Source organism: Anticarsia gemmatalis, chromosome 30 (assembly GCF_050436995.1).
Source record: "Anticarsia gemmatalis isolate Benzon Research Colony breed Stoneville strain chromosome 30, ilAntGemm2 primary, whole genome shotgun sequence".
Taxonomy (NCBI): Eukaryota; Metazoa; Arthropoda; class Insecta; order Lepidoptera; family Erebidae; genus Anticarsia; species Anticarsia gemmatalis.
The window spans coordinates 2,745,366-2,765,353 of NC_134774.1; the positions used below are offsets into that span (position 1 = coordinate 2,745,366).

Below are 19,988 nucleotides of genomic sequence, written 5' to 3' on the forward strand. Positions count from 1 at the left end.
CTACTATTTTTGTTAAATTATTTTGCCTAATATATGATGATCCCTGCAATAAAAACTTTACAATATTAATTTATTTAAAAAAATCAAGGCCTTTCCCCTGATAAATTACGGGACGAGACCCTTCCCCAGAAGTGGGATATTAATGGCTTACATTGATTTTTATTTAAAATCTTCATTTTATAGACGAAATTATAATAAAATATCCTAAAATCTACTAAAATAGTAGTAATCCAGAACCAAAACAAAAAGGATGGTATCATTGTAAACGGTCGTTCGCGCCTTCGGGAACCGCGGCGCGCAACGGCGCTGCTCCTTTCAGTCGGCGCCCGCTCGTGCTCGAGTTCGGACGTACTTCTAAAACTAAACCCTGTGATAAAAAACTTTGAAAAAAGTCTGATACGTAATGCATTAAGTGTTTTGTGAAAAAAAAAACTGTGCCAAAATGTGGGGTGAATCGAGTAGAAATTGTGAAATTAACTGCCAGTGCTCTGGGTAAGTTTCGTACACAAACTCAATATGGCTATCAATTTTTTTTGGCAATGATTATTTGACTCATTTACATACTCATACAGTCTCTTTTCGTATTATATTTGATGTATTCATCATAATTAATCTATTACTAAGTAGAGTTCCTATAACATGTTCCATAGTCTATTAACCTCCTTTTTTATACCACCTTATTACGGCTAGATTCCTAGAGTAATGCGTGTAAAAAACTAAATAAATCTGTATTTAAAACCTGCTGTGTGAGAAACTCCTTTGCTGACTTTTTTTAAACGTATAAGGAATACGTTATGGTTTTCTATAGAGCAGGAAGGATTGTTTTTAATTGAGATAAGGCGCGGAATGTGACAGAAAATATATTTTATCAGCCTATGGACTTAATATCACGCTTATTCTCATGAACAGTACATACAGTTCTTTAAATTATCAACTACGGTTTCAGTTACGAAGATATTGAGATCATATTACTGAATTCCAGACTTAATTGTAAAACAGCTTGATAAAAACTATCTTTCTTGCCTCTTTTAACTATATTACTAACTCTATTCCACTGTAAGATTATTATATTTGATGGCTTATTTTACTTCTAAGATATAATTAGTTTCTACAATAACTGTAATAACTTACGCAATACACATTTTTAGTATTCAAAAGTTTTCGACTTCATAAACATAACTAGGAAAGCTCTTTCCGACGGCATTGAAAAGATTATTGTTTCCAGCCAGTAATATTTAACATTGTTATCAATACTAATAATATAATACAACAATAGCAAGGCATGGCCCACTAGATCAAGCAATTTGACTTATTTTAGTAGTTTTAAAGCATTATTTGATTGTTCTGTACGATTTTTATCCTCCATTCATGTAAATTTATGTTGTTTTAACGAATAACATTCAGTATATCTATAAATAACCTAAATTTAACGATATTTATATGTTAAAATGAAATATTTTCGCGAAAGAATCGAAGCGGTCCTGTACCAGAGGAGATGGGGAGATTACCACTGCGTCTCTTTCCACATTGATAAGCTTTATACAGCTAGTATTACTCTTATACTCATTCATTCACATTCTTTAATCATTCTAGGTCTTTATAGGTATAAGTTATTTTGTAGATTATTAGCATTTTATTTAGTTCCTAACCTTCAAAAAAACAAACTATGACATCATGGTGATAAAATTGGCACTGGTAACATCGTAAAATGCCTCCTATTGTTTTTTTATAACGCCTTATCGGGCTAAAACTTCCTTATGGTGAACTAAAGGCTAAATATAGATAATACTTTGGCAATAACATCGTAAAATTATTTAGTTACGTAAAATATTTAATCCGAACTCTTATTTAGTTACCTGGGGATTTGATTGACATGTTTTAGGTGAAAAGACACGCTATTTCTTTGCCTTGGATCAATCAAAGATCATTTATGATAAAATATGCAAAAATACCCGTCGGTGTTGCCGTGTTTTAATCTACATTTGTTAAGTTAAGCCCTTTACGATTTAAACAACTGTCACAAGGTGAACCAGTTACCAATAAATGCTAATTTAATATTTATTTAAACCAAATTCCCACTAATTTTACTTAAGATACTTAATATCACTATATCACGCCTTTTCCTAAAGGGGTAGGCAGAGGCCAAAGAGCGCCATTTGGTACCTATTTTAAATTAAATCAAAATAAACTGGCCATCTTAGATTGAAAACTTAAACGTCTTTCAGAAACTTTATCTTCAGACTAAGGCATGCATGCGTAATGCCTATACATTATCTGTATTCTTATCTAACCCTTCCTGTATCATCAAAACGTTTATAATCTGTGTTAAAAGAACTGCTTTACATAATGACATCATCTTTTTGGCGGCAACCTTGGACCATAGAGGCGGTGAACGACCTTTTTAGAAGCAAGTTCGCGATGTTGCCGCGAAAGTGGTTGTCATTGAAAGGGAAATTCTAATTTCTTTTGGAAATAGGATCTCGGAGATTTATGAAAGTAAAAGTATTGTCGTTCAAACTGTTATTTTACTATGTTATGATATAAACTAGCTTGTGCCCGCGACTTCGTCTGCGTGGTTTGTGACTCAGAACAGAATTTTCAGACAAACTTTTATCCTCTATTTTATATCCTTGGGGGTAGAATTGATCACAGTCCTTTCTTAGCGGATGCGCACGTCATAACATCTACCTGCATGTCAAATTTCAGTCCGATCCGTCTAGTGGTTTGGGCTGTGCGTTGATAGATCATTATGCCAGTCAGTCACCTTTGAGCTATGTATAACCCTATTTAGACTGTCACTTACCACTTTCTGAGCTACATTTAGCGGTAGCATATCTATTCAATAGCGTTTAAACTCACAAAAACGACAGTTTGAATGTATAAACTACCTTAATGTTTCTTAAAAACTGGACATTTATCCGTAATTTAACCAACACTTAGATGTGAAACTGGCCGTAAGACGAGTAAGAAGTTCTATTTATTTTACACAAGACGGGCTTTTAGATCTGTCAGCGGTATTACGACATTACTGTCAACAAATTTGAAAAATTCCCGTTTTAACTGCCATAACGGTACTAGGAACACTGATAATAGAAAATGTCTGCAATAGTATGCTAAATAACAAATATCGCACCTATAACTTTACCATTATGTTACATGCTGTTGTTTGTCGTATGGTTAGTGGTCAACCTAGTGTCAAAGTTGTTCAAGAGGCCTTTGACATGGCTGAACGACTGTTATCTTAATTGACAACAACCGGGATCGACTTTTCACGTGCCATCACAAGCACGGAGACGCCCAGCTTAATACCTTTATGCAGTCACTCATCTATGGAATGACCGCGTCAAGGGTTGCTTAGACCACACATCGTTTACCGACCGGTGAGGGACCTAAATGAATAAATGATTTGGTATTGTATAGTTCTTGAGTTCTGCTAAGTAAATATTACGCAATATCGATTTCGACTTAATTAGCTCGACGAGAATATCAGTGTCACGTGGCTGGATTAACTTACGACCAGTGCCTGAAAAAAACAGATGCCGAAACCATCATGGCGGAAATTACCGAAAAATATATTAACATTTTATTGAAATAACAATGACTTTTCTTCTGAATATTATTGAAAACGACAATAAAATCGTTATTAATTCATTTCCTTCAATAAAAAAGCACATTTATCTGCAAATAGGATGTTGGCCAGCGATAAGTCATGTTTATATCTGCGTCTCTTTCTTTCGTGTGATATTGTACAAGTGGGAGCGAGACAGCAATATGGTAATGGCGGTAAATGTCGCAACGTCAACGGACGATCTTTCATTGTTGAGTTTATTATAATCTTAGTGCAGTTTCCGTTATGTGCATGTAGATATCTGAGTAGGTCTTAAGACCATTTGCGTTTTAAAAATAGGTTATACGGACAAAGATTGTGAAGGAAAACTCCTGGACCTATTTATAGTATGTTTACGTTTCACCTCGATATCCTTGCAATGCGATCATTTGAAAAACTTTAAATGATCACTGTAAACTTAAAAAAATACATATGGTTATAAAAAAATATGGTTAAATATCTTAACCACTACATAGTAAAAAGCAAAGTCGCTTCCCGCGTCTGTCCCTATGTCTGTATGTATGTATGCTTACATCTTTAAAACTATGCAACGGATTTTGATGCGGTTTTTTAATAGATAGGGTGATTCAAGAAGAAGTTTATGCGTAAAAGTATTTTTTTGTAAAATAATTATTTAAACCGGGTATTGAAACAAATAATGACTACAGTTAACTTTGTTAAACTTATCTATTTACAAACAAATGTATACAATCGCCATTTTTATCAGCTGACGTAGGCGTACTTAGAGCATTATTTATATTTTTTTATCATTCCGACCTAGTTATTCGTAATTAGTGACAATTGAGCAGTCCAGACGCGTAGTTTGTTATACTATCACGCTATTTACAGTAAGTGATACTGAGCAGTGTATGATACGCCCACTATGAAAATCTGAAACTTTTATTCAGTTACCGTTTCACCACTTAAAATAAATAAATTTGATTCCAAACTAAGAGCTTGTACTGTGGTAACCAAATAACTGATAAACATACTTATATACTTTTAAATATATACTTTTATATAGATAAATAGACTTGTAAAATAACTCAGTTTGTTTTCAATATGGAGAAAATAAATGGGACTTTGGCAATTTTTTCATACATTTGCCGCCACTATATCTGAAGGTTAGGATTTTCGTCACTGTTTAGTCGCCCAATAATATAAATATATGTATGTACACACATATGAACCTTTTACAAGTACAAGTTGAATAATTTTCCGTTATAATTATAAAAAAGCGGTTACATACAAATCGATATTCAAAAATTCGAAGCTCACCATAGAGTTCAACGAGTTCAAACATTTAAAAAGTTAGAATCCATGCAGGTTGCTCTCTGGTTTGAATAAGAGATTCATTAGAACCTGTTTGTTATCTTACATAATATAACCGGTTCCCGAATCATAGACGACATACCACAGAGCTCAATTTATACTTTTTTTTAAGGGATACGGGCGTATTGTTAAGGGTTTATTGTCTATGTTTATGGTTTTGTTTTTGTTTTTTTTGGTAGAACATGTTTATAAGATGGTATACTATACGTACAGAATATTTAAAAAAAATTGAAGGAAATATCATATTTTAATGAAAATTGGTAGGTACACAGATTAAAACCCAGATTAACACATAGTACCTACCTATATTTTTTCACGCAGACGAAGTCGCGGGCGAAAACTAGTACCTACTTAAAAGTTACTCTTCATTTCATTTCTATACATTAAAGAAAGCATCATCACTTTTCCGTTACACAAGATTCACTTTTTAAAAGACTTTTGTTTTCAAAACATCTCGGCCGTTGCATCCGTTGCTACTTCCTTTCATTGTTCAAAGCGTAACGTATTTAAAATACGTGACATACAGACCTACTGAGATACACTTTTGACTTACCTAGGTTAACTTAAAGTAGACAGTAGTACTACGATTCTATGGATATGGAGACAGCCCTTCTCCCAACTATGTTGGAGTCGGCTTTCAGTCAATTTACACGATTTTTTACATAAAAACCTTTCTAAAAAAATATGTGTTCTACACTAAAATGTTTATTATTATTAACTCTGTCTAATAGTGAAAAACACAAGTTAATTAGAATTTATGATTTTCGTGAAATAACACACTCAATGGCAGATTAATTCTTGAAGCACTCAAGCATCGTCTCATTTTCGGTAGGAGACTAACATCCAATAATGTAATAGTAATACCTAGGTAACTTGAATATGTAAAAGTCCCTAGTTCGTACATAGCTTTGGAGTTAAGGTCCCCCCCTCATTTTGGGAGGAGACCCTTACCCAGTAGTAGAACAATATTAGGTTGTACATTTCATCCTTTAAACCGGCTTGAACAACTTTGACACTAGGTTGACCACTAACTATACTATAAAAAAACATTTTCTGAAAAACCTCCCTTAAAATCCATGAAATTAAATCCAAAATAACTTCTTTTATCTACTTAAAGTGTATTTCTCAACTTTACCCACTGTCATTCTGTAGGGATGTAGAAAAAAACACTCGCTTCGTCTATGGTATCTAAATTGCTTGACCACCGAGGGTTGCGTGTCTATGGTCGTGACGGACGTGCGTGGAATACAGGTAGAAAAACCTCTCCATTATTTTCTTTAGTTAGAATAATGATAGATGATTAAATCTTAAACTCTTAGACTGTTTTATAGTAGGAACTTAGGAGAGTCTTGTATACAAGGTTCGCGGCTGGAGGTATACAACATACAGAATGTATAAAATCAGTGACCCACAGTCTGCAGCTGACGGTGACCTGTTGCATACAGATACTTTATTTTGGAAACATAAATATACATTAAATGTAATCTAGATTAATGCACATACTAAGCACTCTACTAAATTATTTGACCATAGGTGAACTTTATCGTATGGTTAGTGCTCATCTGCAGGTTAAGCAAGCCTTGGCGCGATCATTCTACAGATGGGTACCACATACCAAACATAATATGTAGTAGTACTTGAATTGAAATAAATATAAAAAAGTAACGTTTAAGTAGTTTATATTCTTCGGACGGATATAATATACCTTTACACGAAGTTTTTTTTCCCGTCAACAGCTATCTCTATGTCCTTCCCCAAAAACAAGTAGGTATATTTACATTCAAATCTCCCAAAAAAACACCATAAAATATATTACCTCCACACCACTTTATACCTTTGCTCGAAGGATATCTTTAAATAAAAAAAAACATTGTCTATGCCACACAGTAATGGCGGCGCGGTAAGAAAATTACAGCGATACGTTTTATACTTTTTACATAGAAATAGAGAAAGTAATGATTACGTGTGGGAATGTTTATCGATTTGTGTATATCGATGTATTATTGCTGATCGCCATTTTGAAATATGTACCATTTACAAATCATGTTACAAATTGCTTCAATTTTGATAAGATAACTCTGTCTCTCCAGTTATTTCTATACATACATACATAAATTCACTTGTTTTTATAGGGGTAGACAAAGATCAGAAGACGCCACTTGGTACGATCCTTACAAACTTCCCTTGCTTCATTCACATACATACATGTTGTCATACAGGACCGCCGGTTACGAGTAGACATCGCCGATTTCATCTGTGTCTTTCTAGGGCCTTCTCTTCCGGCGTTTCAATTTACGTACGGTATTGGTCTCTGCCTACCCCTATGGGAAGAAGGCGTGAATGTATGTATAAATATAGTTTCAATACGTATATCTAAGTGGACATATAATGCCACAAAGTTCCTTTGAAAACGATCGCCAGAAAATGGCGTTTCAAATCGTAAATAATCGTAACAATTAGTATTTTAACCGCGAAATTGCATAATTATATTCATACAAATCATATTTCTCATTGAAATACTGTAATTTAAATACATTGCGTGTTGTAAATGTATTGTGCATAAAAATCTTATTGTGGCAGCCATTACGAAATGACTTTTCGGCGGGAAATTGTAAACGTCAGTTTTGTTTTTTTTTTGTTGCTTGGAGCGAAGTTATTATGCCAAAATATGGAATTATAAGTGCTTTTTATGCTTTTAAAATATGAAAATCGAAACTCGTTACCGGCGGTCCTGTATGACAACATGTATGTATGTGAATGAAGCAAGGGAAGTTTGGTACGAATCGTTCTTTAGTCTCTAAACTTTATCCAAAACTTATCAGGAACATTAATACGCGAAATAAAGTCCATCAACCCCATTAAAAGCAACAATAAATTATTTTTTGCGCTATAAATAATGTATCAAAACAATTCATTGCGAGATTGGGGAACCACACACCTGCTTATTTCATAGGGGTAGTATACTCGCAATGCGAAATCGACTTTATTTCTATGTAAATAGAATGCCATTTCCTTTGTAAGTACGTGTTTAATTACGCCTATTGTATTTTTATCGATCTCCTTTGCATTCATGATAGCCTGACTCGAGTGTACTCGAGTGAGTTGAAATGTCATGGTATTTTGCGAATCTCTACTAATATTTATGAAAAAGTACTTCTGTCTGTCTTTTTATGCCTAAAATGCTGTACCGATTTGGATGAAACTTTGTAGAAAGATAGTTTGAAACTCGAGAAAGGATATGTTTTGGTAGTTTTTATCCCGGATATTATAATGCGGGAAAAAATCCATGTAACTATGTATAAAATATTTATTTTGAAAAGTTTCCAAAATTATGTATGTAACTGCTTACCACTTTAAAGACGAGTAGTCTAACAGTCGTACCATATGTTAATACCGTCCCCTACGCGACCGGGGCATCGAACCGTGTAACTCCGATACCCTGATAGTGTTACCGTACCCCCATATGGTCAATGGTGCCCAAATACTACTAAAATAACGAATTCTATCGCAGCGATAATTTTGATATCTTTAACAGACATACATACAACCATACACACATACATACATACACTAACTTCTCGACTTCGTCCGTGTCCTTTCACCCCCTATTTTATTCCTTTGGGGGTAGAATTGATCAAAATTCTTAGCGGATGTCTACGTCATAACATCTGCCTGCATGTCAAATGTCAGCTCGATCCGTCCAGTGGTTTGTGCTGTGCGTTGATAGATCACTATGTCAGTCAGTCACCTTTGTGTTTTATATGTTTAGATACATACTAGTTCCCGAAAAAACTACTGGATTTTAATAAAATTTAGTACACTGAATAGCTTATAACCTGTATAAATAAATAGGATACTTTCAACCCGGGAAATCTATTTCGAATTGGGCCAAAAGTTAATATTTTCTAAGGTAATGTTGCGGAACCATTCGAGCTTGACTCCAACACACACTAGGCTAGTTTTTCTGTTTTACTCGCCTTCAACGGTAACTAACGTAACTTCATGCTTCTATGATTACGACTGTTGTTAAGTTTTTTCAACTAAATCGTTGAAGCTTCGATTCCTGAGTCGCGTTTTTCTGTCTGGGAAAACTTATTTTTTGAAAAGGACATGTTGTGACCTTTAAAGCGGACGTTGCATAGGTTTTTATAATAAAAAGACTATTTTTGTATAATAATGATCACGTTGTTATAATGATGAAGGAAAACATCGTGAGCAATGTCATGTGTGAGAGTTGTTTAAACAGTTGTTGTAGTAATGTAAAGTGTCACTTGATCACTGTGATGGACTCTACTTTCTCATTACGAGAGCTTTGCCCAGCAGTGGGACAGTAATAAGAAACATTTAAATGTTTAAACTGTTATCGTCAAGAAATTAATTAAAATTTCACTTGCTTAATAAATTTTGTATCATCCATTTAAGTACATACATTTTCTCATACACAAAACTCTAACTTCCTGTTACATCACAATCTTTAACCCATTCCATAGATGACCATAAACAAAAAAAAACTTGCTTCAAACCACAGATGAAAAAAACTAAAAAAAATCATGATCAACAGGCTTCATTGAGCCGTTATTATGCTTCTCTCTCTTACTTGTATAGCCGTCTCTCTCGCACTGTAATCATGATGCCATAGTCTTGGTACTTATGTCATATGTGTAATTTAAAATGACGAGTATATTTTCTTATGTCCTTGATGTGTTATGAGTTAAAATGTAGCTGATTTTTAAAGGAAATATTAACATAGTCCCGACTGTAAATTTCAAAGATCTTTGACAGTCGTTAACAGTAGTCAGAAGCTTGAAAGTCTGACAACCAGTCTTATCGGAATCGCGTTATGACCCAGGTAACTGGGTTGTGGAGGTCCGACGGTTCATTAGGTTTCTTTCAGTGAGCTCGTGAGGTACCTATCGAGCTTTTTTGTGTAGAGAAAAGATTATATTACAAGTTCATACATACTATAATGCGAAAAGACTTTCCCCGACCTAATATTTCTAACGGTGCGCACGAGTTGAATACTTCCTAGTGGCACATGTGGATCGATACCCACCCTCTAGTTCAATGAACCCAACAGATGTGCCTACCCTCACGCCAGCGAGGGGTGACGGTACGTTATACACGTATGGCGCAATAGTTATAGTGATTGCTGTGTGTTAGATTCGAGTCCCGTAATAGGATTTTTTGAGATTGTAATTTATTAATATTTAATATTTGGGTGTATTTGGTCTTCACTATTGGGTATAACAGACGTGATTTATGAATGTATTTTAAATCATATTTTTTGATTGACAGATAGAATTAGAGTAATATTTTAAATAATATTACTTGTACTTATTCGAATTGCAAGCCTATAAAAGTTCTTAAACACTGTTCTGGAATGTAAAGTCCCTTAACTTAGTCTGCGTGGTGGACTACAGCCCGTAAGCGTTCTCGCGACTTAAAAACATTTTCTTTCTTAATTTATTTTATTAAATACTGTGTTATTGGCAAAATTCAGTAGTATATGTAGGATCGCCACTGATATAAACAAACAAAGACTGAACAGCTATACAAAGATCTATTCTACAACGATATAAGCGTTGACCCAAAAAAAAAGTACTCGCCATTGTCTATGAGATGTAATAGTCAATTAGTCTGGGTGATTTGTCAACACTTTAAACTATTACCAACGTGTTCTTTTATTAATATGGCCTACTAACATATCCTGGGGGCAGTCGACATATTTCTATGTCGCAACATACAGTTCAACAACTTAGTAGAGAGTCTTGTATGCAAGGTTCGTGGCTGGAGGTATACAACATACAGAATGTATAACATCAGTGACCCGCAGTCTGCAGCTGACGGTGACCTGTTTGAGCTGGGCCCGTGATACAAGTCACGCTTGTTGTTTAACATAACTACAGTTCACCACAAACACTTACACTACTTTGACACTAGGTTGACTTATGAAACAAAAGCTTGTTGGACTCATCCCTCATTTTGGGAGGAGACCCTTGCCCAGCAGTCATAGGACATTCATAGATTAAATTTGTTTTATTATTATAACTAGCTGACCCGCGCAACTTCGCTTGCGACATAAGAGAGAATGCGTCAAATTTTTTCCCGTTTTTGTAACTATTTTTACTCGTACTCTGCTCCTATTGGTCGTAGCATGATGATATATAGCCTATAGCCTTCCTCGATAAATGGGCTATCTAACAGTGAAAGAATTTTTCAAATCGGACCAGTAGTTCCTGAGATTAGCGCGTTCAAACAAACAAACAAACCATCTCTTTAGCTTTATAATATTAAGTATTAATAGATAAAGTCTGTAAGAATTCCGTTAAAAGTTTATAAATTTACTCAAAAAGTCCGTTACTCTCACTTCATTCCATATTCGAAACAAGTCGCCATTTAAATAGATACATCCTTTGTCTATGATGTAATAGGAAATGACGTCACCGCGAAAAAGCTGCGTTTTATTGTCTCTGACACGATTACGCGTGTTGGCATCTTGTGTGACCTTTGCTATTTGCAAATAGCTTTTAAAATAACTTCTGTATGACGCAGGAACTTTACAAACATACAAACAACGAACACACAAGTGCAACCAGACACGAAACAATTATTCGTGGATCCTACATCTTCAAGCCGAAGTTTTACTTAAGTCTGTCGTTTAGCTACGAGTATAAAACTTGATAAATAAATAAATTTAACAAATTATATTATTGTCTCACTGCTGGGCAAAGGTCCTCCCGGAATGAGGCAGTGGTCAGACCTTGAGTCCACCACGCTTGCCAACTGCTGGTTAGAGACTTTACATGCCTTCTTAAGAACTTTCAAGCATGTAAAGTTGCATCACGATTTCCTTCACCGTCGGAACAAGTCATAACTGTTTCTATAGTTATAGTTTCTATTACACACGTAAACTTATTTACAAATATGTTTCACAAAGTCGTTTATATAAAGGAGTATATGTATATTCTTAGGTCGCTGTTACGGTTTGACAAGCGAAGTCAAGTGCTCGAGTATTGTCATTACGTTTATCAACACAGGATGTAAGCAATAAGCTTAACCGTTAACGGTAGTGTTGCAAGGGACTAAGCAGATATGTCTTCATCTATCTATAGGAACTTTACTTAGTTATTTTATAAATGTGATTTTTTTTTTAATTTAGGTGTATCCAAACGATAATCAATTCATTTATAAGTTTTGTAGACTGCAGTAGTTAAGGTGGTTAAGGTGGTCACCACACCACTACCATCGCCGGTAGTGAGTTCGATTCTCACACGGGACAATTATTTGTCCGATCCATAAATAGTTGGTTCGCGTCTGGTTTTACTTTGTGTCTGTTATTTGTATGTTTGTTAAAGGCCCCGCGACGCAAGAGCAACTCTTATCGCGGATATTGTCGTAAAAAAAAGTTTACGAAAATAAAATAATTTATATGTCAAATATTGACACTTATGATAGTCGTTACAATTACTGAATTTACCACTAGCTCGGATTTGTACAGTCTTATGAGAAGAACTAGCAAATCACACACTCTTTTCAATCACCAAATTTACATTGTGGTTGATACAATAATTATTATTGATCATGCGAGGAGCTGCCAACCATCAGCTGCTTAAGGTCATAGGATGACCCAAAGACATGAGAACGGGACTTCCTTGCGAATCGGAAGTAACAATAGACAATCAGTTTCGCACGGGAACTCTATTGTCAATGGGAGTGATGTTTTTTTTTATCTTGGGAACATTGCGAATTCAGATCTTAGGGTGTGAGACAAAGTTTGTGAATCTGGAGCAAACAATTGAATTAAATTATGTCCGAATTATTATTTGGTGCATTTGATACATATGGGAATGGGAGACATCTTGAAATATGGTAATGCAGAAAAATTATGAAGACTTTTTTGTTGCTTTAATTTTGTATTAAAGTAAATGGTAAATAAAGGTTTTCGTTTAAAAAAATCTGTTTTGACACATTCTTTGTACTTATAATATCTACATCAAATTAATAAGACTGAACTTATTGCTACATTTTAAAGAAACCAAAAGAATTTCTAAGTTTTAATAACACCAAGAGACTGAACTTAGCTTAGCTTAAGATAACGACCGTTAAAAAAGTAGATAAAAGCTCTATGGTAGAACGTCGGTTAAAAACAAAGATAAAACTCTTTCGTTAAACAATACTGGCAGGCACGCGTTAATTCTAAATTCAAATATCCATAATCGATGAGTAAATAAGAAGATTCTCACGGATTCAAATATGGAAAGGCGGGAAATCGAGATTACTATTCAAAAAAGGAATGATTGTCGGTCTGTTTTAATCTCTGTTTATATGAACTAACTTCTACCCGCGACTTCGTCCGCATAAAAAGATTTCCCGGGGTAAAAACTATCCAATGTGTTAATTTATCTATTCTAAAACTTAAATAAGTAATTTATTGCGTCGCATTCTTAAAGCAGGTTTGCTAAAATCTTATGCAAATTATATTTAAATAAATTCAAATTATTTAAGTAGATGATAATTTTATTGTATACATTCTCACGATATTCTTTTTAATAGAGATGAAATAGATTCTTGCATTTAAAAAGTGGTGTACATTTTTGCAATATGGTATTTAAGTGGCTAAGTTACAACGGCAGCGCGGATCAATCTCTCAGGTTAAGCTACGCTTGCTGAAGTTGGTCTGTGGATTGGTAACTATATTATACATATCGAGTTATTCTATGTTTCGGAAGGCACGTTAAATTATCAGCATATGACCTGAATTAATAAATGATTTAATTTTGATTTTACTAAAATAGTTCAAATTTTAAATTTAACCGAAATTCCGTTCTCCATAAAGTAAACAAATTCCGTTAAAGCACTATTCTATTTTTAAACGGCGCTCCCACGCGTTCCATATTCAAACGTCTGTTCCATATTCAAATAAACCAGTGCTGTACGTTTCAGTGGATGACGTCACTAACGGTTTTGCACATTTGGATGCAATGTCTATGGTTACTTTTTGTTTTTAATAAGGTTGTTAGAGGTTAAAATGGTAATTAGAGCGACATATTACAAATGAAGTAGATTAATTTATTAGTTTTTTTGTTGTACTAATGCATTAAGTTGGTTTTATTATGTACTAGTTGCTGCCCGCGACTTCGTTCGCCTTAATTTACAAGGTAAAAAGTATCTTATATATTAATCTAGGTTATAAACGATTGATCACCGATATGACGTGTGTTTGTCTTTCTAGGCCCTCCCCCCGTGCTTCCATTTAAGTACGCACAGTAAATTTGTAAATATTACTAAACTTACACTAAACGTAATTTGGTAACAAACTGAAAAAAAAACATACAGTCCAATTGAGAACCTCCTTCTTTTTTTAAAGTCGGTTAAAAATATTGTCAAATTTGAAAATGTCTCGTTCATAAGTCATTGTTTATAACTTGTTATCTGTTATACTAACCTAATTTAAATCAATTTGAGTTGATAAATAGGTCAAGGCTGTATTATCTTGACCGTTAACGGCTTCTTTAATTGCTTTTATGAATGAAACGAGAGATAATGTTCTAGAATAACATTGTACACGTATATATTGGACTTATGACTGTTATTTCCATTATCAAAAATTTAAAAAATATTTTGACGTTTATATCTGTCAAATATGTCAGAAATATTTTTTTTAAAGTTGTTTTCTAAAAGGCGATGTGTGATTGTGAAGTCTTATGTCTATGACAGTGTTAGATCTTATGTCTGTATAGCTGTAGTGTATGCACACATCTCTTAAACTACTAGTCAGATTACCAAAAATATAAATTTGTATCAAAGCCACCTACACAAGGAGCTATTTATTATCACGCTACGACTTATAAAAGCGAAATAAACAGCATAAACGCGTGAAGAACATTGGGACTTAAAACTTTAAAATAAACAAAAAGTGTGGCAGTTTCTAACGGTTAATTTACTTTGCACATTGCGGTTTAAAGATAATCTCTTTCCTGCTGCACCTTGCACAGATGTCTAAATCCCCATAAATCACGTCTAATCCTTATTTTTTGTGATTTCCCGCGTTTTTTGCTGTCACTGTCAAATATGCCGCCATCTTAATGGTTTTACGTTCACTTTTTAAATCTTAATGGCTTCTGGTAAAAGAATAGGACTTATAAAAAATACTGGTTACTTTTTTAATTACATTTGAATAGTACATAGCTAACTAAAAATAATGGACTATAACTGATAATTTTTTAGGCGCCCATAGCCAATTGTGCTCACCGACCGGTAAACGATCTGTGGGTTAAGCAACCGTTGGCGCGGTCATTCTATAGATGAGCGACCGTATAGTCGTATTTGAATTGAGCGTGTCCGTGCTTCGGAGGGCACGTAAAAAGTCGGTCCTGGTTGTCGTAGATTAAGATAACAGTCGTTAAGCCATGTCAAGGGCCTTCGGGCTTGAAACACTTTGCCACTAGGTTGACCACTAACCATACGACAAGAACAAAGTTACGTCAATGTGTGACGGCAAGCCGTCTTGAATGAGAGCCTATATGATTACATACCGGACGCTTGTGGTCGAAGGATTTGTGCTTGAGTACCTCCTACCCTCTTTGAACGACGGAAATTGTACAATCTCGGATGTTACTTGGTTTTCCGTTAACCTTGTAAGTCACTCATCAGAATCTATCTATCTGTCGTATGGTTAGTGGTCAACTTAGTGTCAAAGTTGTTCAAGACAAGAGGCCTTTGACATGGCTTAACGACTGTTATCTTAATTCACATCAACCGGGTCCGCGTGAAAAGATTTCCCGTAGTAAAAAGTAATATTCAATCCGTTCAGCACTTTTTTAGTGAAATAGTAATAATTAACATACATCTATCCACACAAATTTTCGCAATTATAATATTAGTAGGATTTTCGTTTCTACTTCAAGATTTAATTTGATTGATTCTCTATACTAGTATTTGAACGCTTTCCATCAATTTTGACCCTAGGTTAATGATAGAAGTAAATTTTTAATTATTGCTGTTTGTAGAGGACGTTAGTTAGTTTAAATTGACTGTAATTTCAGCTTTAAATTAATGACATCATTCAAAAATATACTGTGCGAATTATCCATTGAAGTGTCCATTAAGCACAGCTGCCGGCCCCTATCGTTTTAATAGCGCGATGTGTAAAATAATATTTGATTGAGTCGAGTCGCGACAATTTCATAATTCATTGCGTTTCGCGCATATGGCGCGACGCGGGAGGCGGGCGCGGGAGGTCGACTGCCGGCTGCCATATTGAAATTTAAAAAAAAGCTTTCAAATTTAGATTAGCTTGTTTATGTATTACTAGAAGCCGCCCGCGACTTCGTCCGCGTGGAAACCCTTCCCGTGTATACTCGAACCTTCGGAAACTCCGGGATAAAAAGCCTATGTCTTATTATAGGTCTTCAGCTACCTACATACCAAATTTCATTGTAATCGGTTCAGTTAGTACTTGCGTGAAAGAGTAACAAACATCACATTCTTACAAACTTTCGCATTTATAATATTAGTAGGATTTTAATAAATTATAAGTATGGTTGTTGTATTTTCATGGGAATTTTGATTTTGGTCTTAATATATGAATTGCAAATACTGACCCAATTTTATCACAAAAAAAAAATACAGTTATTGTCATTGCAAGAGTTCAAAGTTCCAACGGTTCTCATGGTCATCTCATCATCTGCCGTCTGCAAAAAATACAATCTTCCCCGTTATTTAATTTAAAAGATTTGTTACAAAAAATATCGGTAGGGGAGAAAATAAAGACTGCAAGGAAGAAATCGTTGCTTGCAGCTGTGTTGCACTTGTTCGCGCAGATGTAAGGCACGCGACCTCTTGGCATAACGGCCGTTGTCTATGCCTATTGTCAACTTTGACAGATTTGACATGTCGGAAGCGCGGGAAAACGGAAAAAAAATTGCGATTATGTTTTTTTTATACAATCAATAAGTTGGTTTGCAATGTTTGTGTTATATTTAAATTGTGTAATGTTATCCTTACTGATTAATTTCCTGTTAATTTTCATATACTTATTTATGTAACTGTCGGCCATTTTTGTGGTACTTATGTAAGTTAAGTACCTAATTAACAATGTAGGTCATATAGAATCAACTAAAGTTAGAAAATAAATGATAAATATTGGACAACTCACGCACGGTCATTTGATCAAGCGGAGCTCGTACTTTAACCAGACGACTGATATACTTCTAAATACCTACAATAGATAAATTAACAACCAGGCTCAGAACAGATACTCGTGCTCATCCACACAGATTTGTCGGGATTGGAACCACAAGCGGCGCTACTGTCATTGCCGCAAAGGTGACCATGTTAACCACTGCTCACGTTCAGTTGCAGTTTTCTAACAAATATTATGAAAGGCTTATAAAGTGTTTTGTTTCTTTCACTCCTTAGCGAAATGAAAAAGAGAAAACATATTATAGTCGTTTTTTAACTAGAATAGGTTTATAGTGTGTTTATGAATAAGAGGGTAAGTCTTTAGCCAACCGTTGACATGTGTTACCGAAATTCATAACAAGGGTCTTCTATTCCTTCTTATCATAAAATTGTAGCCATTTTTAACTAAAAGCAGTTTTTTTATCAACGTTTTTAAAAGCAGATGGCATTCGCTTTAACGCTCTGACATGATTTGTTGCTATCAATGAATTAACTTTATTGTTGTTTTTGGCCATTAATTAATTATTTTTCGCTTTAGTGTTTTTTGTAAATAAATGGTAATTTCTTTTGTTTATTTGGTTTTATTTGGAGTTAGACAATGTTTTATTGCTGTTTGCGCCTGTCTATATTCTAATAGCTTTTGGTAAAGAGATAAATTGCGGTATTTTTATAATAAGGCGTTATATCAACTGAAGATTATTTATTTCAAGATGTGTATTAAAATATCCAGTCTTATATCTTCCCTCAGAGTTAGGCAGAGACCAAAGAACGTCACTTGGTACGATCCTTACAAATTTCTTTTACTTTTTCACATCCATACATCTTGTCATACAAGACCGTCAGTTACGAATCTTCAATATTAGATTAATTCTTCCCAAACACCTGGGTATCAAAGATACTACTGAAAAAAAAGTATAAAGGTCATAGAGAACGATCAGCTGCTTCTGGCACGCGACAAAATTTCACTTTGTACATTTTTTTTTACTTTACACAATGGTACTCCCCCATAGCACGTGCCTACCTTTTTGAACGAAAATAAACTATATTTCTTGATAATAGAGTGTATTTTAATATGACAGGGGTTGCGTAGGTGTATTGTCAGTGTAATAAAGTTGGTAAACTACCTTAGAAAGGTCAAGAAACGAATTTGAAGAAAAAAAAAATGGCGGGTGGTTTTGGTAGGATGGTTGAATTGAATATAATGATTATTGAACTTATTTATTTCTGAATTTAAATACTGTCAACTGTGGGATCTTTACTTAACCTTGCTAAGTTAACGAACTAAAAAATATTAAATAAATATTATTGAACAACTCACACTCGGTCATTTGATTCCAAACTTAGTAAACCTTGTATTGTAACGAAATAACTGATAAACATACTTATATACTTCTAAACATATATAGATAAATTGACAACCAGGCTACACAAATACTCGTGCTCATCACACAAATATTTGTCCCGGCTGGGATTCGAACCTACCACATATTTGAAATTAAATAATATTAAAAAGACAGCCAGTGAAAACAATGTCTTTTTTTTTCTACAGTATGACTGTATGACCCCAACAATGCACAATGAGCCACCATATCGATCGCTAACGGTCGGCTATGTAACGCTTGTCTGTGCGTGGGCCGAAAAAAAAATATGTTAGCGCGGGAGATTTGACATTTCGCGGTTATATTTTGATAAATATTATCGACATTTTGCCAATAAATTGTTGTTATTGTTTTAAATTATTCAGTTTTGTACTTATTTTTACTAATTTTTAAAATGCGAGTTGTTAATATGAGTGTTTTTGCTTACACGATAAAATTTAAATGAATGTGACTGAAGCAAGGAAAGTTTGTAAGGATCGTACCAAGTGACGTTCTTTGGTCTTTACCTACAAATACTTTACTACGAATGAAAGATATTTCGACGAAAATTTACACATAGTTGACAAAATTTTATGACAAGATGTATGTATGTGAATGAAGCAAGGGAAGTTTGTAAGGATCTTACCAAGTGACGTTCTTACTCTCTGCCTACTCGTAAAAGTCGTGATTTTACATATGTATTAGTACATGGAACACTTATTTCCTCAGAAAATCTTACCACACTTGTAAAACCAAAGAATTATCCTAAAAAGACCGTTTTAAATTTGTCTAGATATTTTTTTTATTCAAAGACAAAAGTCAAAGATGCTTCATCCGGAACGGATGAACACGTGCGGGATTCATTCACTTTCATTCAATGAATGAATGAATGATATGAACATGTGTTCAATCACAATAGTTATTTTGCATAATAATTGACATAGATCAGGTGTTTATGTAGGCACGCGACATATTGAAAAAATATAGTCGTAATTTTTATTCGATTGAAAATATTAAGATTTTATTCGTAAATCGTTTGAAAATGATTGTTTTTATTGTATTTTAACATTGTTCTTATCATTTGTTTATAAAATAAAGTAAAAGTTTCAAGTAATTTTCTCGTTTTTTTTTTAATCATATTTTTTACAATAAATAGTGATGTTCCCTACTTACCAACTATTAATAAAACCGGTATATTCCGCAAAACATTTAGCTAAACTAAAGATGTAAAACAAAAATCGGACCGTACCACAAAATAACGGTTTTATCGACCCGCTAACTAAGGGGTTGGCGTGATTCACTTGATATCAACACATCTGCCGGTGTTGTATCGATTAGAAACGGTTTTATGTTTATATTTAATTAAAATTGTACAGATTTTATTATACAGCTGTTATGTTTTTATAATAAAGATAGGTTTATTAAATTGTTATACCTTTTTTTTGAGTTTCATGTAAAATAGGTGAGCTTATGGCTTTATAATTATATGTTATCAAATTCAGAGTTAT

The 19,988-nt window shown here is 34.1% G+C and overlaps 1 protein-coding gene across 1 annotated transcript in view; it reads left to right on the forward strand.

Annotated features, from left to right (window-relative positions):
* Positions 1–308: 308 nt before the first annotated feature.
* The window catches only part of LOC142985534 (uncharacterized), a 32,985-nt gene continuing 13,305 nt past the window's right edge, over positions 309–19,988 (forward strand). The window contains exon 1 of the mRNA XM_076133760.1: positions 309–492. Coding sequence (XP_075989875.1) covers positions 443–492 — 50 coding nt within the window. The 5' untranslated portion in view covers positions 309–442. The remainder of the gene's footprint in view (positions 493–19,988) is intronic.